At 65.6% G+C, this 18536-nt stretch overlaps 3 protein-coding genes across 3 annotated transcripts in view; 2 read left to right on the forward strand and 1 right to left on the reverse strand.

Annotated features, from left to right (window-relative positions):
- Nucleotides 1-3185, forward strand: part of CHLRE_12g529950v5 (uncharacterized protein) — a 4520-nt gene extending 1335 nt beyond the window's left edge. The window contains exons 6-11 of the mRNA XM_043068549.1: nucleotides 47-250; nucleotides 429-668; nucleotides 826-1169; nucleotides 1493-1640; nucleotides 1840-2000; nucleotides 2253-3185. Of these exons, the coding sequence (XP_042918644.1) occupies nucleotides 47-250; nucleotides 429-668; nucleotides 826-1169; nucleotides 1493-1640; nucleotides 1840-2000; nucleotides 2253-2568 (1413 nt within the window). The 3' untranslated portion in view covers nucleotides 2569-3185. The remainder of the gene's footprint in view (nucleotides 1-46; nucleotides 251-428; nucleotides 669-825; nucleotides 1170-1492; nucleotides 1641-1839; nucleotides 2001-2252) is intronic.
- A 2-nt stretch (nucleotides 3186-3187) lies between these two features.
- CHLRE_12g530000v5 (uncharacterized protein) lies at nucleotides 3188-10103 on the reverse strand. Its single transcript, XM_043068550.1, has 15 exons — nucleotides 9877-10103; nucleotides 9677-9769; nucleotides 9373-9462; nucleotides 9188-9239; nucleotides 8885-8961; nucleotides 8423-8502; nucleotides 8227-8257; nucleotides 7524-8046; nucleotides 7320-7420; nucleotides 7010-7171; nucleotides 6794-6843; nucleotides 6495-6652; nucleotides 5687-6341; nucleotides 5101-5546; nucleotides 3188-4934 (listed from the first exon to the last, which is right to left on the reverse strand). The coding sequence occupies exons 1-15, from the start codon at nucleotides 9967-9969 to the stop codon at nucleotides 4681-4683; spliced, it is 2865 nt and encodes a 954-aa protein (XP_042918645.1). The 5' UTR covers nucleotides 9970-10103; the 3' UTR covers nucleotides 3188-4680.
- A 130-nt stretch (nucleotides 10104-10233) lies between these two features.
- CHLRE_12g530050v5 (uncharacterized protein) lies at nucleotides 10234-18535 on the forward strand. Its single transcript, XM_043068551.1, has 15 exons — nucleotides 10234-10391; nucleotides 10492-10531; nucleotides 10720-12612; nucleotides 12747-12820; nucleotides 12966-13077; nucleotides 13236-13654; nucleotides 13844-14014; nucleotides 14228-14451; nucleotides 14704-14989; nucleotides 15157-15306; nucleotides 15470-15538; nucleotides 15776-16020; nucleotides 16286-16736; nucleotides 17049-17271; nucleotides 17459-18535. The coding sequence occupies exons 1-15, from the start codon at nucleotides 10356-10358 to the stop codon at nucleotides 18124-18126; spliced, it is 5061 nt and encodes a 1686-aa protein (XP_042918646.1). The 5' UTR covers nucleotides 10234-10355; the 3' UTR covers nucleotides 18127-18535.
- The last annotated feature ends 1 nt before the right edge of the window (nucleotide 18536 follows it).

Here is an 18536-nt window from a genome sequence, read left to right on the forward strand (position 1 = left end):
TCCCCTGCTCAGCGCTATGGCTGACGGTGCTACTGGATCCCTGCAGGCGCTGGTGTCGATCAGCGACAGCGCGGAGCGCGACGAGGCTGAGCGCAATGTGAAGAAGCGCGTGCTGGGTAACATGCGCCTGATGTCGGAGCTGTACAAGCAGGAGATGGTCAAGGACTGGATTATGGTGACCTGCATTGACGAGCTGCTGCTGGCGCGCGCCACCAAGGGCGCCAAGGTGCCGCCGGAGGATAACATCGAGGTGCGCAACTGGGGCGGGGTCGGGAACCTAAACTGGCCGAAAGTTTAGGCGTGTGAATGGAAGGAGCCTGGGTCAGAGTCCTTCAGGTGGAGTGCTATGGATACCAGCAGCCGGTGGCACTGGAGAGCATGCTAGCGACCACCAACCGCCCCCTGGACTTGCCCGCAATCGAAAACAGGCCGTGCTGGAGATCGTCAAGCTGTCGGGCATCAAGCTCTCGAAGAGCGAGAAGCCGGAGACGCTGAAGAAGCTCGACAAGGTGGTGAAGGAGCTGGAGCGGCTGCACAATGACAAAAACAATGGCATCTCCACGCGTGTGCGTCTGGCAATTCGCGAAATCCTGGAGCTGCGCAAGGCCAACTGGATTCCGCGCCGGGAGACGTACACTGCCAAGAAGCTGGACGATGTCCGTGCGCAGGTGTGTTCGGAGGAACGGACTGGCCCAGCTCACCATGGCAGGGCAGGGGTGGATGAGGAATGGGAGGACGGGCGCTTCCCACTGTCCGGAACTGGCGGCAATCTACCGCGTGCTTACTGGCGCCTCCTGCCCCTGCCTCCCCTTCCGACCCTGACAGGCGGAGGCGGAGCTGGGCATGATCAGCTCCAGTATCGCGGCGTCGCTGCCGCAGCTGGGCTCCGCCATGCCGCGGTACGGCGAGGCTATGGGCGCGATGGGCGGCCGCGACGACGGCGGCTTCGGCCTCATACCCCCGCTGCGCGCGGACGGCGACGTGCAGCTGTTCCCCGCTTTCCGCGGCGACGCGTCCTCCGACCGTGGCGGCTTCAGCAGCGCGGGTGCCGGCAAGGGCGCCAGCGCGCTGCTGGGCGACTACACGCCGCCGCCCGTGCGGGTGCAGCTGCCCATGCGGACGGAGCCCGCGCCGCAGGTGGCGCAGCAGGAGCCCGTGGCGCCCTCTCGGTGAGCGGTCTGTGGGTGGTCGGGGCGCTGGTGGGGGATGGGGGCACGGTGCGCCAGGGGCCAAGCGAGGCGACGGGTTGGGTGACATGGGAGGCATCGGGCCCAGGCCGGGCATCGGCAGGGGGGGGACCTGGGGACTGGGAAACTGAAAAGGTGAGTAAGAACGAGCCGGTGAGCTCTGTTGTGCAGGGTGAAGCGTGCTGGGGTTTGAGGGCAATCCAGGCTGAGAGGTGCTGAGGTACCGTATGGCAGGTTCGGCTACCGCAGTATGTTGGGAGGCTGATTCTGCCTCGTGGTCCCATCTCTTGTCCTGCGGTCGACAGGCCCGCCGCTGTGGCCCCTGGCAAGGCGCTCAGCGAGGAGGAGGTCGTCCGCAAGTCGCAGAGTCTGTACCAGGAGTTCACCAGCACGCTGGATAAGGCGGAGGCGACGACATGCGTGCGGGAGTTGGGGTCGCAACATCTAGCAAAGGTGGGGAAATTGGCGGCAAGCGTCACTTGCATGGGGGGCAGTCAAGGTTCGGGGCTAAATCAAGTAACACGAGTTGGTACTGGCCATGAGCTCAGTCCCCCGGCGTTGGCGGGAACAAACGCCAATGACAATGGCAAAGACATTGGCATTCTCTTTGAAACTAAGCGCCTATTGCTTGACCAAATGCCTAAATCCCCAGGTTGTGGAGATTGGTCTGGACCAGATCTTCAACTCGCTCAAGGAGAAGGAGCAGGACGCGCTGCTGGACCTGCTCCTGCACTTGCACGAGGCGGGCGCCATCACTAGCGAAAACGTGGTGGACGCGCTCACCACCTTCACCACCCAGCTGGAAGACCTCAGGTGCGACGGCATGCTGGCAGCGTGGCTAATGGTGGCCTCTACTGGGTGCTGCTCCAGGGGGGTGTTCTACTGCATGCCAGGGTCCGCATATGCTTTGCTTTGGGGAGAAAGGAGCCGCCTCAAGAATGGCTAGCACGCGATCTGCGGTACTTGCGTTGTGAAGACCACCGCCGGTATTGCAGCTGGTCAGTTGCATTCTGCGTTGCGGATAGTGTTTAGGCCCACCTAACCTGTACCCTCCTCCCTGCGCAGCATGGATGTGCCCAAGGCGCCGCAGCTACTGGGCCGCTTCTACGGCTCGTGCGTGTCGCGCAACATCGCGTCGCTAGACCTGCTGCCGCAGCTGATGGAGGGGGATGCCTCGGTGGAGCCCAAGCGCCGCTTCAGCGGGGCGGCGTTCAAGGTGCTGCGGGGCGCCAAGGGCGACGCGGGGCTCACCAGCCTGTGCTCCGAGGTGGGTCTCACTGCCAGCACCTTCCTCACTGCGGACCCCGAGTTCGACAAGGACGAGCCGGCGCTGGAGGAGTGGCTGAAGAGCGAGGGCCTCACCGGCCTGGTGCCGCTGTGAGCGCGGCACGCTGTTTGAGCGTGGGGCTGAGCGGCCACGGGGCAAGGAGGAAGCGGAGGGGCAGCAGGAGTCAGGCGTGTGGCGTTGAGGGGGAAAGATGCGTAGGGCAGACAAGCCCAGCGCGTGTGCGAGAGGAAGCACTGCGAAGACGTTTAGGCAGGTGTTGGTGGTCGGGTACAGAGGTTTGTGTGTCAGGTGCAACAGGTTTCGCTCATTACGCAGTAACCCGCACCAGGGATTAGCAGTGTCGTCTGCCGTGTACGTTGGCTTTCGTGTTGTCGAGGGCTACCTGGGTGTCTGACGGTTGGGCGAGTAGGTTGCCAAGGGCGGTCTGCCGTGCTGTCCGCGATGCGCCTGCTTCCGCCGGAGGATGCCGGAGTGCTTGTGTGTTACCGAGTGCGGTGAGCGTTTATGGACCGGACTGGCCACGAGGCTGAACGGCATTGACTGCACACAAGTTGCTAGGGGGCGCCGCAATAGGACATCACGTGATGTGAAGCATTGAGCTGGGCATCCCTGTGCTTCATGAAGGAAGGACGCGCGGGCGTGCAGGCGCCCCCATTGTGGGGCCCGGAGGCCTCGTTTTAAGGGGACTCCTGTAAGCTACCGCGGAGTTTCAGTAACGGGGCCATCCGTGGCTCTCGCCAACGCCGCGTCCCCACACGCCGAAGCAATTTGTTGAGATTGCGCCTAGGACAGACGACCACTCAGGACGGTGCGCGTCAGCAAACTTCCAGCCAGCCAGCAACTCGTCGGTATAGTAACTCCGGCGTTCGACCAGCCGCGCACTCCTGCCCTGCCGTTGCCAATTGTGTGCCATTTGTTGGGTTCTGGGCATCAGCTGCACCCGACGGGACTTTACCAACTTGCCTTCCCACTGTCCCATCGCACACGGCTCACACGACCACTCAGGACGGTGTATTGGGGCTCGCGCTGACACCGGATCAACCTATCTAGCTCCTCACGTCACGGACCTAGGCCGGACGGCTGGGGAGGACAGCCTCAACCTGTCCTCCAGACTCCACCACCTACATCCGGTACGGCACACACGCACCACATTACCCGCTATCGCTAATCCAGCCACTGCCATCAATCCTGCCGCCCCGCTTGGGCGGCCTGCTTAACGCAGCTGGCCATGGCGTGCCGTCCTCCACGCACGCGGTGATGAGGCGGATGTTTGCCGCAGCGTTCAGGTCGCGGTTCCTCTTTCACAAGGGACAACAGGGACACGGATGCTACGGATGCTTATGGCCGTGTCATCCTCGATTCCTGCCCGTCCGAACCTGCCCCGCCCAAACCTGCAGCTGCCCCTGCCCCGCCCAAACCTGCCCCTGCCCCGCCCAAAGCTTCACCTGCCCCCGCCCAAACCTGCCCCTGCCCCTGCCCGACTTCCGCGGGATCTCGCGGAATCCCGAGTGGTGCCGTGTGCGCCTTGCGGTCGCACATCCGTGATGGGAGGAAAGCTTCACTGTTCATCAGGCATGAACGCGCTCTCGCGGCTGTAAACGTCACCGGATGAACCGAACAGCTCCCCCCCAACAGCCCCGCTTTGTGCCACTGCCACCATCTGTTGCCTGCCCCCCCCCCGCCTCCTCACCATCCCCAGAAACACGAAGCCTATTACACGCCCGGCATGTGCCATGGCGTCTAGGCAAAATACCGTAATTCGACCGTACGTCTCGGCATACAAGTCTCCAGGCTCTCCAGCATGGTAATCTTCGATGCCTCCGCCTGCCTTACTGTTCATGACCTATATTGCCGCATCAGTTGTGCAAGCAACTGTTCATGTACTAAGAATCCCGAACAAAGAGAATTGCCTGGATGCTCATCAGCCCAAACGAAAGAACCAACATGCAAAGCTACCCCTGCTACTGTACACTGATGCGGCCGCACTAACGTTACTGCATGCGCCCATACAATGCATCAGCCACCAACGACCAACGTGCCCGTCACGCTATCAGCGCCTCAACGCTGTGACCTCACGCACATAGTTCAAGGCGACACACACAAACCAGCACGCCTTGACAATACTGTATCAAAATTTGTTCCGCATATTCACCGCCACACCACGAGGCTCACTACACCTTAGTAGCAGGCGCGCTCACGCGCCCTCTACCTGGCGTGCTGTCCGCGCACCGCCACGATGTACGCCTGCCCCTCCGCCGTGTGCTCGTCCAGCCCCAGCCCCGGCGGCATGAGCGTGACGCCCCACGTGCCGCTGCCCGCGCCCTCGTCCGCCTGCTGCTTGCGCTTGCCCTCCGCGAGGGAGGACGCCGTCCACTCGCCGTGCCGGCCCGCCCACAGATGCTTCTCCGGCTCCAGCGCCGCGGCGGCCGCGTCCGCGTGGTACGGCACCCGCTCGTAGCCTGCAGGAGGCGCGGCGCACCGGCCTTCGGAGCATGCGGTATTGCAATGTTGCGCATGCAAGCTCAACCCCTGTTGCTCAGCTGCGACCACGCACAGCACACCAGAGCCCATTCTGCCAGCCACAGGCTGTGCAAGTCTGGGCACATGCCCACTGTGGCCACTCACCTATCAAGGCGGGATCAAGCGCTTGGCCGGGATCGGGGCGCAGGTGCCCGTGCTGCACATTGACCATGCTGCCGCCAGTCAGGTCTCCGCCCAGCATACCCTCCGAGTTGTTGCGCCGGACAAAGTAGCCGCCGGCATTGCCACTGCCGCCCGCCGCCGACCCAGCGCCACCCCCACTGGCCCGCCGCTCATCCGCCGCGCTCAGCCGCGCCAGCGCAGCGCGCGCCGTGTGTTCCTCGCACTCCCGCTCCAGCATCAGCCGCAGCTGCTCCTTGCACTTCTCCACAAATGCCACCTCCTCGTCTGACAGCGCACCGCCACCGCCGCCGTACGCCTGCTCCCTAGCTGCGGAGGAGGTGGTGGGCGTGTCCATGGGCGGCACCAGCGCCGCCAGCTCCTCCTCCAACGCCGCCAGCGCAACACCCGGGTCGTCAATCTGCCAGAACCTGTGATCCCGGTGTATGGCAATCATTAGAAGAAGGAAAACGGTGCTGGGCATGCGTGGTCCAGTTATGACCCGAGCGGACATTGCAACAAACCGCGTTCGATTCTGGGCTTGAGAACGCACAATGACTTGTAAACGTACCGAAGCTTCTGATGCGGATCTGTCGCCTCGGTGCTACATGCGGCATCCACCATGGGCTGTTGTTCCTGCCGCTGCTGCTGCGCTGCGGCCGCAGCTACCTGGCGCTCCTCACTGGCGCTGCGCGAGCTCATCTCCGCATCGCCACCCTCGCCCTGGCCTTCCGCCTCTGCGTGCTCATCCTCGAGCTTCCGTTTGGAACGGCAGGACGCCGAGCCGATGCTGGCACCGCCGGCACTAATATTGTTACTGCGCCGGATGTGTATCGTGGCACTTGGGAGACACTGCAATGGTGGTGCCGGCGGCGATGCTTCCCCGCCAGCTGCCGGCGCCGGTTGCTGTTGCTGCGGCGTCAGAGCCGACTGCATAGCTGCGGGCGCCACTACCTCCATAGAGGCAGCGGTAGCGGCAGCGCCAGCCTGATTCGAGGGGAAGGGCTCCTCCGCTGGCACGGCGTGGCCTGTGCCGCTGTTGCGCCCCGGCGGCCAGCTGGGCAGCAGTTGTGCTGCTGCTGCGGCGTTATGTGGCAGCAGTGAGGCCGCCGCGGCGGCCTTGGCCGCCGCGCGCTCAACTGCCGGCGACGGCGACCGCCGGACGGGCCCTGCTGCTGCGCCTGCCTTGTGCGCCGCATTGCGCGGCGCGGTTGCGAGCTCCGTAGCTGCATAAAAAAAGCCAGGGCAACGATAGCAGCGTTACTTGCACTCCAGACAACACCGCAGATGTGGGCAAGCAGCCTCCAGGCCTCGCGTCTTGCGTGGCCTCCCGACAGCCACATGTAGCCGCCCACTCGCTCACTCCTACCGCCGCTCACCCGCCATCTGCGCCTCCATGTGCAGCAGCGCAAAGTACTCGTGCGCCATGGACTCCTCCGCACTGGCCCGCCGCGCCGGGTCGAACTGCAGCAGGCGGCTGAGCAAATCCACCGCCACCTCGCCAGCGCCGCCGAAGCGCCGGTACAGCGTAGGTGCCCTGTGGGCGGAACAAGTGCAGGGACAACGTGCGTAATGGGCTTGCGGCGGCATGAATACTTGCATATTGTGCGTAGCTTCTGCGCACAAGCGCCTGAGCATGCCCCGTGCAAGCAAGCAAGGCCCCACCCAGAGTGCTCACTTTCCGGGAATGTGGAACAGGTACCGCCGCCACGCCGGACTCGGGACACTCTGCGTCATAGTAGGTGGTCAACAATTGACCAAAGCAACGTCAGAAGCACATTGCTGACTCTGTCGAGCGCCTCCACCTTCCAATCCCGCCGTCCCCTTCAGCCTGCAGCGCACATCCAACTTGGGCCATCCCTCCCGCTGCAGCATCCAACCACCTTCCGCCCACCTCGATGCAGGCCCACGCGGGCGTCCCAATCACTGAGAACAGCGCCGTCAGCTCCGCATAGGCGGAGGCGCCCACGCCGTGCCCCGGCTCCGCCACCCCGTAGCGCATGCCCGTGTGCGGCGTCAGCGGCCGGCCCGCCGTGATGGCGAACACGGGCGCCACCTGCAGCACACGCGCAGTGCAAAACCGCGCCTTACATACCGATGTGTCGCATGGGCCCCTGGCGTGGCCCCCTGGCCCCCTGGCCCTCAACGCAACGCAGGTGAACCCGGGGCACCCAGCCCAAATGCCCCCTCCCCTCCCGGCGCACCTGCAGGTGTGGGGTGGAGGCTCGGCCCAACAGCGCCGCCCGCTGCAGCAGCTCGCCGAACACGCAGCCCGCGCTCCACATGTCTATGGCTGACGAATAGCCTGCAGTGCCCAGGGCGAGGACACGGCGTTACTTGGGGGCTAGAAGGCTTCCCTCGAGATGCCCTGAGGCGCGACACCCAAGCACTACCGGCGTATCTCTCACCTCCCCGGCTCATGACCACCTCGGGCGCCCGGTAGCAGGGCGTGCACACCACCGACGTAAGCGGCGGGTTGTAGCCGCCGTCAGGCGCCGGTACCGCCACCAGGCCGGACGCTGCCGCCGCAGCCCGAACCCCACCGTCACCGCCACGAACCCGAGGCCGGGGCGGAATGCTGCCCGCGCGGCCGCGGCCGCAGCGCGCCCCGGCGCCGTTGCCGCGCGCAGACTCAGCGGCAGCGGCCTCCAGGGCCTGCGGCCCGCCCTCCGGCGAGGTGCCTGTGTCTGAGTCGGGCTCGCAGTAGTCCTCCACCTCCATGTCCGACCCCGAGTCGTCCCGCGGCAAGCCCCCGAGCAGGCCGCTCTGCTGGTCGCCGTCGGCCGCGGGGGCGCCCTGCCTCGCAGCTGCTGCGGCCGCGGGCTCGCGTGTCGCCGGGTCCATGGCGCTGCGGGCGGAGCCGAAGTCGGCCACTTTGAGCAGCCGCCGGCCCTCCGACAGGGACAGCAGCAGATTGCCCGTTTTGATGTCCTGTCGGATGAATGGGCGAGGAGGTAAGGAGAGCGGGGCGGTATGAGGGCGCAGTAGTTTCTAGCCCAACCACATCAGCTGAGATGCAGCCCCCAGGATGTTCAGCGACGGGGCGGGCTTGGTGTGTGGCAGTTCGAAGCTACTGCCGCAGGTAATTGGCGCAGACACAACGCAACTCACCCGGTGCCAGACATTCAGGCCGTGGAGGTACCTGTGCGTGTGCGGGTGCATGTGCATTCAGGCCAAGTCTAGCCATTTAGGCGCACATGCGTCAATGTCACCGTGTCAGGGTCCGCCCCGCTGCGCCGTGGCCATGGACAGGGCCATGGCTTCATTCCAGTCCCACGGCCGCGCCATTGCCCCGCGGCGAGCATACCTGAGCGCCCCCAGCAGCTGCAGCATCAGGCTGCGCACTTCATGCTCCGGCAGCTGGCCCCGCATATTGAACATGTCGCCCTGTCGGCCGAGTACATCGGGGTAAGACGCGCCCACCAGACCCGCCAACCCGCCAACGTGCAGAGGTCATGACACCCCCTGGCTACAGCTGGACTCCAGCCCCCCAGCATCCCTTCAGTCCTCCCAGTACCCCTTCAGCCCTCCACTTCTCCCTGCACGCTAGCCCCGCCTCCCAGCCCGCGCCTCCCAGCCCCTCACCTCCCTGCCCCAGCTACCTTGACTTTGGGTTTGGTTCTTATAGCCCCATCTCCCCGCCCCCCACCTCCCCGCTCCCAACCTCCCCGCTCCCCACCTCCCCGCTCCCCACCTCCCCGCTCCCCACCTCCCCGCCCCCCATCTCCCTGCCCCCCACTTTCCCGCCCCCCATCTTCCCGCCCCCCACCTGGTCGCAGTAGTCCATGGCCAGGTAGCAGTCGAAGGAGGTGGGCACCAGCTTGCCGCCGCGGAACACGTACTTGCCTGCGGAGGGAGGCGGCGGAGGCGAGATTGAGATATATAAGGCAGGTGGGCGGGGAAGCACTCATGATTATTTAAGAGGTGAAGGCGTAGCGGGGGGGGGGACAAGTCCCGCGCTTGGGTGGTCTGGTGGCCGTGGGCAGGGCGCATGCTGGTGGCCGCACAGCTGGTGCACTTCTGGCCGCGTGTGCCCGCGCTGCCCCGTACGAAACACGCGCACAGCGCTTGCCTGTGGGCGACGGCCTGATGAAGACGTCCTTTAGACGGACGATGTTTGGGTGCTGCGATAACAAAGGATGAAGTAACATTAGGGGTTATTGGCTATCTGTCAATGGAAGGGAAACGTGCATGACGGGACGTGCACGGTGCATGCGTGCGCTGGGAGGCTGCACAACCAGTTGGCGGCCACCGCACCTCCAGGCGCCGCATGATGCACACCTCCCGCAGCACACGCTTGGCGTTCTCCAGTGATGCAAACACGTCCCCAACGCGCTTCAGGGCGACCTGCACGCCAGCAGAGCAGACTGCCATCAGCACAAGGAGGCCTGCACGCAGGTGCGCGACAGGCTGTACGTGCCCGCAAACACGTTCACGCAGCAGCTCCCCCATGTTGCCCATATCTGGATGGGACGCGAGCTATGCGTGCGCTCGCGCTCATGCTGTCAAGCCAACGTCAGCGTGTAGCGCATGACCGATACAATTCCCCGGCCGCGCTTGCCTTCTCGTTGTTGTCCTGCGTATCTATGGCGAGGCACACGCTGCTGAATGAGCCCGTGCCTAGCACCCTCACCAGCTCATACCGCTTGCCGACCTACACCAGTGACAGCGACGGTTCGTGTCAGCCTCCCCTCCCAAGCACTGCCCAGGCCAAACACAAGCAATTCCCCAAGCTAAAGCAACCCAGACGCCCCACCGAACCTGCCAAGTCTCGTGCAGCACATAATACGTGCCAGGCTCGCCGGAAGCAACGAGCCCGGCGTCCTTTGGCCCCGAGCCTCGCGCCCGTGCCATATTGGTTATGCCCTTCGTGTGGGTCGACAACGTGATGTAATTCTACATCCAGCGGCTCTTACGTGGCAGCAAACATATGACTGGGGTTTTGTCTGGTTGCTGTTGTTGTTGCTAGATGAGCCTCGGACTTCTTCTTTGGTGTCTTTGCTTGCTTCAGAAAACTGCCACACTTTCGCTTCCCCAGTGAGGCTGCATCGGGGCATGGGAATTCGGAGCGAGTGACAGAAGGCGACCGAATACTTGTGTACTATTATACCACAACATCTGTCAACGCTTAAGTCCATAATATCGCGAAAGTGAGGGACGAAGGCCTTTGCGCCTCGTGAAATCCGCGATTCCTGCGTACTTGAGATGACTTACATGGACTGGGCCTGGAAATATCCTTGATGTCGCAGGACCCCTTCGCTCCGTTGACCGGCAAGGTGGGGAGGCATGCCGATGGCCTGTGCGCGCTTGCAAAAGGCCTTGGGATGTTTGGCTGATGAATCCTGATGAGTCAATGCATGTCATGTGCGAGCGCAGGTCGCGGGAGCTGCGGGCTTCAGTTCCACGCCCGCGACAGGTGCGTGGCAAGTGGCAGGAACCGTGGGCAGCTGAGCGAAGGACCAGGGCCAGGGCCCACGACCAGGGCCCCTGGCGCGGTTTCTACCCTGAGCGCGTCCTGTACTCTCCATACATAGGAGAGCTGCGCCCTCCTCCACGTTGCCTGACAATATAAACCCTTTACTTCCATGCATCCTCTACGCCCAGGCTTCAATCCGCTGACGGCTGGGCTGCACCAGCCGGCGCCAGCGCCGGGGCCAGGATGGGTGTCCTTTGACGATGGCCCAAGCGTGGGGGCGGCTCCAGCCTTCCCGGCTCCGCAGCCACAGCTGGCGCAAGCACCCATGACCTCTGGAATGCCTGGCCAGGTGCCGGGCATCTTGCCCCCGGCAGCAGGCGGCCTCGGAACGGCCACCTCGTTCTCGCCACTGACAACTGCCGCAAACAAATCTACGTTCCCAACGTTTGCCGCGCTGCACGCCAGCATTGCGCAGCCGCAGACCGCCGCAGCCACAACCCAGCCCGCCATACATCCGTTCAGTGGCCTTCCCGCGGCGGCACCGGTGGTGGTCAAGCCTGCCGCTGTGGGCGGCAGCGGCGCAGCGGTGCACGCCAACCCATTTGCCGCCAGCGCCAATCCGCAAGGCGCGACGGCCGCGGCACGCAGCAATGACCCCTTCGCAAGCCTGGCCATGAGTCAGCCGCCAGCACGGCCGCCGCCCATGGGCGCCTCCTCGTCCAGGCGCCACGTCACCGACCCCTTCGCCGCTGCGGAGGCGCCACCGGCGTTCCCAACCTTTGCGGCCATCCACGGGCAGGCACCGCCGCCCCCACAGCCGCACTCAGCGCTGACACCGCAGCCTGCATCTACCGGCAGCCCCTCGCCGCTCCCGGTCTTCCCGGCGTTTGCGGCCGCGCCGCATCTTCCGCCGCAAGGGGCGGCCCTGGCAGCTGGACCGCCGGCCAGCAATGTACAACAGCCTGCCTCTGTCGATGCCGCCAGCTTCGACGCGTTCGTGTCCAGCGCGCTCCGTCCTGTGCCTGCACCTCTAGCACCAGTCGGGGCTGCGGCTGCGGCTGTGGTCACACCGCCTCCGCCGCCACCCGCCTACACAGCCGCGTTGTCCATGTCGCCGGCGGCGGGGACGGGGCCAGCACCGCCGCCACCACCCACTTATGACGACGCCGTCGGGATATCTACACTGCCCCTGCCACCGCCGCCCGCGTACACGGACGCGCTTGCGATGCCTGAGGCTCCATCATTGGGCGTGGACGGTAGCGGTGTGCTCACACCTCCGCTGCCGCCGCCCGGCTACGACGAGGCGCGGGTGATGCCCTCGGCGGACTCCAGCGGCGCGCTGCCCAACGACGTGTCGCTGACGGGGCTCGTGCAGGGGCGCCCGCTGCCCGGTGCACGTGCGCAAGGGCCCAGCGGGCTTGCGATGGGCTCGTTAGGCTCGGCCGTCGTCAGCAGTGGCGCGGAGGAGAACTGGGCCAGCTTCGGCTCGGAGGTGCACGCGGCCCCGCACCTGACGCGACAGATGACGCATGCCACGGCCGCGGTGGCGGAGGTGCCGCTGCCGCGGCCGCCGCCCACGGCAACCTTTGGGCCGGGCGGGGCCGCACTGATGCACTCCGGCGGCGTTCACCTGTCGCACGCCGTGCCGCCGCCGCCGCCGCCCATGGCGCCGCCGCCACTGCCGAAGCAGGTGACGATAGAGGTGCGGCTAGCGCCGCTGAAGCCCAAGGAGGCGGCCCTGCCGGTGCGGCTTGTCGCTGGCATGGGCAATGTATTTGCGGCGCCCGGCGGCGAGGGCGTGAGCGCTCTGCAGTGGATGCTGTGGCCGCTGCAGCCACCCGCGGGTGCTGGTGGATCCGGCCCGCACGGGCCAGTAGTGGATGGGGCGTTGCCGCTGGCATACCAGATGCCTGCGGGGGGAAAGCAAGCTAGGGATGACGGTGGCTCGGCGCGTGCGGGGGACAAGCAAGCCGTGGAGGACTGGGACTCGGCCCCTGCCGCGATGCTGTTTGTGCCGCCCTCGTGTGAGGCGGCCGTGACGTGCATGCTGCTGGACGAGCAGAGCGGCAGCCTGTGGACAGGTGGGTGTGGACGGAGCTGGCGGTGGGGATATGCGGGATGTAGGGCAATAAATGCGGCGCTCGCAAGCTGGCAGCGCGTGTGCAGTGCTGGCGGGTCAACTAACGCATGGGCTGCATTGCTGCTGCTTGCACAGGCCACAAGGATGGCAAGGTTGCGCGCTGGAGCGTCCTGCAGGGCCGCGTTGCGCAGTACCAGCACCACTGGAAGGTGTGCGCTGGCAGCAAGGAATGCACCTGAATGGACGGAGCGTGCCACCAGCTCGGGAGTTTGTACCGCATGCCGAGTTCGCTATCTTGCATCCAGCCCTTATACCACGGTGAACCTGTCCGCTCTGCTGTTGTTGTCTGTCCAGGCACATGCGTATGGGAAGGTGACGAGCCTGGTGCTGACGCCGTGGGGAGAGCTGTGGACGGCTTCGTCATCAGGCTCGGTGCGGGCGTGGCAGTACCTCGCAGCCATACCAGGTGCGCGCTCAGGCCAGCGGGCAGGATGTGGCATTTTGCTCCGTAGCACCACCACCGCAACTCGGGGAGCACTGTATGCCTGTACGGCAACATACTTGAAGCTTTGGCACGCATGTGACACAGCCGTCTGACACACCCTTATGTGCGCCCCGGCGCAGCGACGCGCCCGCCCATCCGTATGTTCGAGTGCCGCCGCGAGCGGCTGGCGCGGGGCTCCACGCTCCGCAATGCCGCACCTCGGCCGCACAGCAAGGTGCGGCTGATGGCCCTGGGCCCCGGCGGCCGCGTGGTGTGGACGGCGGGCCGCAGCGGCATGGCGCTGTGGGGCGCCTACGACGGCGAGTTCTTGGGCTCGCTTAGCCCGGGGACCGAGAGGGAGACTGGCGCGCCTGGCGGCACGGCCGGCACGGCCTCGGCGGGCGCCACGGGCGCAGTGTACCCGTCAGGCGGCGGCCTGGCGCGGCCCGGCACCATGTCCAATTACGCGGCGGCGTACGCGGGCGAGACGGGCGCTGGCGGCGTGCTGGGCCGGGAGGGGCGCGACGCGCAGCAGCAGATGGACATCAACTCCCGGACGGTGAGGTTGCCAGACCAGGAGTGGGGTTGGGGGTGGCGGCATAGGGACAGCGCACCTAACTGAGAGCGTTGCCCGCCGCGCTGTTTCGAGTAGGCTTTCTTGCCATCATTGTCATGATGCTGCATGCGCCAGGCTGGACAGATTGGTTTCTGAGCACTGCAACCTGCCGGTACCTGCTGGGTGTAACAGGGTCTGGAGCCGGTGCTCATTGAGCGCAAGTTCGAGCGCGCACCGCCGCCGGAGGACAACGACGATGGCGACGGCGGCACAGAGGCGGACCTGGGCACGCAGGTGTTCAAGGGGCTGGCGGGCGCCGCCAAGTTCGCGGCCAAGTGGGGCAAGAAGATCGCCAAAAATGTGGTGCGTTCCGGGGGTGTCATTGTTGCAATGATGTGTGCTGTATTGGGGGATGGGGCTTGGGTAGGTGGGGGCTGAGGTGATGTGGTATTGCCGTTTGTGTCGTGGTCCAGTGTGATCGAGCGCAAGTGCGCACACCTCTGGCGCCGTAGCGTTACATGATTGCATGAGCCCAGGGCCCGGCAACACCTCCGGTAACCTCCGCCACGCATGCAGGGTGAGCTGCAAGCTGCGGCCTCGGGAGGTGGCAAGGACTCGGCAGCGGATGACTGGGCTGAAGGCGGCAAGGGTGCTGGCTACGGCGCCGCGGGCGGCGGCGGCGGCAGCTCTGCCGGTCTGGCGGGTCGCGGCAAGGTGGTGGCGATGGTGCCGGGTCTGGATGGCTCCATGTTTGTGGCGTTCAAGAACGGCGTGGTGGACAAGTACACCGAGTGGGGCAAGTGAGTCGGGGGAGGGGGGAGGGGGGAGGGGCGCTGCCGCGCCGCACCTGCGTTGCTTGTGGCCGGTGTAAACCCGGAGCGTTTTGTGCCTGGTTGCGCCAAGACCTTGCCGTTCACCCACCGCCTGCCAGCTACCTCGTGCGATGAAAGCGGCCGTGCCCCGCCATGCCCCACCCTTCCTGCCATGCCCGCCACGTGTCGCTCATGCCTGAAACCCCACCCCGCGCCACCCACGGGTCGCATTGCCTGCAGGCTGCTGTGGTCACGGGACTTCGGTCGCGAGCCGCAGCTGTGCTGTGCCGCGCTGGCGGGTACGCAGCTGTGGCTGGGCGGCACGGACGGCTGCATCCGCGCAGTCACGGCTGCGGCCGGCGAGCTGAGTCGCGCCTGGAAGGCCTTTGACTTCCCGGTCGTGGCCCTGGCGCACGACGCCAACCCCTTCCGCGGCCTGGGCCTGGTGTATGGGCTGTCGGAGCACGGCAGCGTGCGGGCGTGGCCGGCCGCGCTGCCGGACGAGGCGACGCTGGTGCAGTGGAGGGTGCGTTGGCGATGGGGATGCGGGGTGAAGGGATGTGTGAGAACTGGAGGGCTGTGTGGTGTTGCAGGGCTGCTGGGGGTGTGGGGTGAGGTCGGGACGTGTCTTGCGGGGCCCCACCCTGCTTGTGCGTCAGCATGCCGCTACTTACCTGTTCCGGCTGCCCGCAGGACGGACTGGAGCCTTGCCTCACGCGGCACCAGCTGCGCGTGCTGGCGGGCACCTGGAACGTCAACGAGACGCGGCCGGCGCCGTCGTCGCTGACCACCTGGCTGAGGTCGGGTGCCGCCACCGCAGACATCGTGGCCATCGCCCTGCAGGTGTGGCTCGCGCGGAGGGGGACTGGTCATACGCCTGAGCGCAGCGATTGGGTTCCGCGCGTCTGCATGGGGCCAACGTGCGTGCGGCCGGCCACACCGCGCCCCTCCTGTTGTCGCACCTGTGCTGCCTGACCGCGTGCCCACACTCATCACGCCCGCGCAGGAGGTGGAGGTGGGCACCAGCAGTGTAGCCATGGACGCGGCACGCAACCTGCTGTACAAGACCATGCTGGTGGGCAGGGGAGGGGGGGAAATGAAGGTAGCGACCGCGCTGGCCACTTTATGCTAATAGCCACTTTGTGCTAATAGCCCTTTTGCCTTTTCGGTATGCGGTTCTGCGCAGTCCGCTTAGCAGTGTCCGCTCCCATCACCCATAAAACATGGCCGTTGTTGCATCGGCGACCTACTCAGCGCTCGACCATTTTACTGAGAGCTCGCCTCCCCGCTGACCCCACGCCGTGACCCGCAGGAGCGCGGCAACCAGAACGCGCAGTGGTGGGCCTCGGAGCTTGCCGTTGCGCTGACAACCGCGAGTGGCGGCGCCAGCTGGGACCGTGTGGGCCTGCGCCAGATGAGCGGCATGCTGGCGCTTGTGTTCTGCCGCGCTCAGTTGAGGCCGCACGTGGGCGAGGTGGCCACCGCCAGCGTGCCCTGCGGCGTCATGGGAGTGGGCGGCAACAAGGGCGCCGTCGCAGTGTCCATGTCCGTGTACAGGTGCGCAGTGGGATATGCTGCTGGTGCTTGGGCGCACGTTCGCGGGGTTTAGGTGGCTCTCTGGCGCGCTCCTGGGGACGGTTTGCGCATGGACTAGACGGATGCGGTATGCGACGATTACAACAAGATTCGGTGTCTCAGCCACGCTGCCACAATCGTGGACCGCATCACGCCACATGACGTCCTAACGCGCTGATAGTGCTTACCTTCGACGGTATCAGTACCCTAACCGGCTGTTCCGATACCGCCCGCTCGCCATCTACAGGCGGCGCATCATGTTTGTGTGCTCCCACTTCGCAGCGCACCAGGAGCGGGTGGATGAGCGCAACGACAACTACAACAAGATTGTGCGCCAGTTGCACTTTGAGAACACCAGCAAGGCCGCGGCGCGCATGGCTAGCCACCAGCAGCAGCAACAGCAGCAGCAGCAGCAACCGGGCGCGGAGCCAGTCCTGATCCGCGATGACAGCGACCTGGATGCGGCGGCGGCCGCCGTGGTGCAGTCGTCCGCGGAGGGAGGCGGCGCCGACGCCGGGGCCGCGGTGGCCCAGGCCATTGCGGAAGCGGCGGCGGACGACGGGCACGGCCCGGGCATGGCGGACGCGGCGATGCTTGTATGGGCAGGTGACTTCAACTACCGCATCAATGGTCCCTATCTTGCGGTGGTAGAAGCCGCCCGCGCCGGCAGGTTCGCAGAGCTGTACACGATGGACCAGGTGAGTGGCAAGTGGATTTGTGGCTGGGCAGGGAAGGAGCGAGGCAGGGGACAGCAGGGATGGGGCCAACGTGCCGGCGCTTCCTCATTATCATGTTTAGGGTTTGTACGCACGGTTTGTACGGGAAGGGTAACCTGCTGCACTGGGGCGGGGCTGCGGCGGAGCGTTCACGCGTTACTAGGCGGGAGCTCGCGGCGCAGTACCTGGCAGGCTTGGGTATCGCTGGCACGCATGGCACCAGCTCTGCTCCCACCCGCCCTTTCTCCTGTTCTCCGCTCACCTCTCCTGTCCTCCCTCCCCATGCCCCTGCAGTGCCGTGAGCAGATGGAGAAGGGCAACGTGTTCCGCGGCCTGCGTGAGCCGCTGCCGCTGGGGCACCCGCTGTTCGTGCCCACCTACAAATTCGACAAGGGCGAGCCGGTGCGCCCCGGCAGGGATGGGCGCCTGGAGCTGCCGTATGACACCAGCGACAAGCAGCGCGTGCCGGCCTGGACCGACCGGATCTTCTACCGCGGCTCTCGGCCGGGCAGCCTGGGTGCGTGCGCGTGGGGTTTGGTCTTCCGTCGATGTGCGGGGAGGTGTGTGTCACGGGTGACACGTCTGCAGGCGGGCTGCAACCTTAAAGTCTTTCCCGCTATGCCCATGAGACCTGCCGCTTACTACTCGCGTGGTGCCCCCTGACACGCGCCTGTGGTCCCGCTCGCCCTGTTGCGGCCCCGCAGACATGGCTGGCGAGGAGGTGCAGGTGGGCGTGGCGCAGCCCCTGGACTACAACTGCTGCCTGGAGCTGAACGACTCGGACCACAAGCCCGTCTACGCCATCCTGCAGGTGCTGCTTCCCGGCTACAAGCAGGAAGCCAAGCGCCTGCACAGTCTGGCTATTGCGGCGGTACTGCACCGCGCCGCCGTCACCTCGGCTATTAAGTCGGCGGCAGCGGTGGACGCGTCTGCAGTCGTTGGCGGCCCCCGGCCGCCGCCGCTGCCGCCGCCAGTGCACGCATCCACCCATTCGCTGCAGGTGCGCGCGGGCATCGAGACGCCGTCCTTCGTGGACGTGCGCAACAGCAGTACCGCGGCCTTGCTGGTGCACGTATCCGTGCAGCGGCCGGGGCCGGGAGCCGGCACGCCGGGCCCGCTGCCGACGTGGCTAGAGGTCAGCCCCACCAACTTCATACTGCTTCCGGCGGACGCACACGCTGGGCCGGGAACTGGGGAGCCTGGGCAGGGGTCGCTCGTGCGTGTGTTCTTGCGGGCTGCGAGTGGCGCTTCGGAGGGCGGTCGTGTGCCAGGTCCGGTGCGGTTGCACTTCAGCGTGCGGCCTGTGTGGGCGGCGCCCCAGACGCTGGCAGGAGTGCCGGGCCCGGTGGTGAGCGTGAGCGTTATTGGATGATAGCGTAGCGTTTTGTGGGGCGCGGTGCGGTACAGGCGTTTAAGGTTGGCGAACATAAGGTGTTACACTCTGGTCGTGCTGGTGATTCAATGCGCTGGAATTGGTCGTCAACACCTGCATAATGTCATGTTGTACCACTGCCGCGCCTGTGGCCATGCTGCACGTGAAGAGCGTTGTGGACGATTGCTTTAGAGGTATACATGAACTTCTCATTGCTCAGTGCGAAGGAGGCTCATGAGTGCCACTGTGGTAAGACGGTACTGGCTATGGGGTCACATCAAAGGTCGGCTGGCCTAGTCTCACACTGCGGAGCTGTGATTCGACGTGCCGAAAGCATCGGGGCCACTGGAATGCCTGCATGGTTTGTTGGGGGTACTTGACTGTGCCACGGATGGCCGTGAGGGCCTTGA

The sequence above is a fragment of the Chlamydomonas reinhardtii genome, chromosome 12 (genome assembly GCF_000002595.2).
Source record: "Chlamydomonas reinhardtii strain CC-503 cw92 mt+ chromosome 12, whole genome shotgun sequence".
Classification (NCBI taxonomy): Eukaryota; Viridiplantae; Chlorophyta; class Chlorophyceae; order Chlamydomonadales; family Chlamydomonadaceae; genus Chlamydomonas; species Chlamydomonas reinhardtii.

Excerpts from the sequence above, each read along its gene's own strand:
- CHLRE_12g530000v5 (XM_043068550.1), bottom strand. The coding sequence starts at position 9,969 with ATGGCACGGGCGCGAGGCTCGGGGCCAAAGGACGCCGGGCTCGTTGCT. Across the intron at positions 8,962-9,187 it reads CATCAGGCCGTCGCCCACAG|GCAAGTACGTGTTCCGCGGC; the intron begins GCAAGCGCTGTG and ends CTCCCTCCGCAG. Across the intron at positions 6,844-7,009 it reads CCGCGTGGGCCTGCATCGAG|AGTGTCCCGAGTCCGGCGTG; the intron begins GTGGGCGGAAGG and ends ACTATGACGCAG.
- CHLRE_12g530050v5 (XM_043068551.1), top strand. The coding sequence starts at position 10,356 with ATGTCGCAGGACCCCTTCGCTCCGTTGACCGGCAAG. Across the intron at positions 12,821-12,965 it reads AGTACCAGCACCACTGGAAG|GCACATGCGTATGGGAAGGT; the intron begins GTGTGCGCTGGC and ends TTGTCTGTCCAG. Across the intron at positions 16,021-16,285 it reads GTGTCCATGTCCGTGTACAG|GCGGCGCATCATGTTTGTGT; the intron begins GTGCGCAGTGGG and ends CGCCATCTACAG.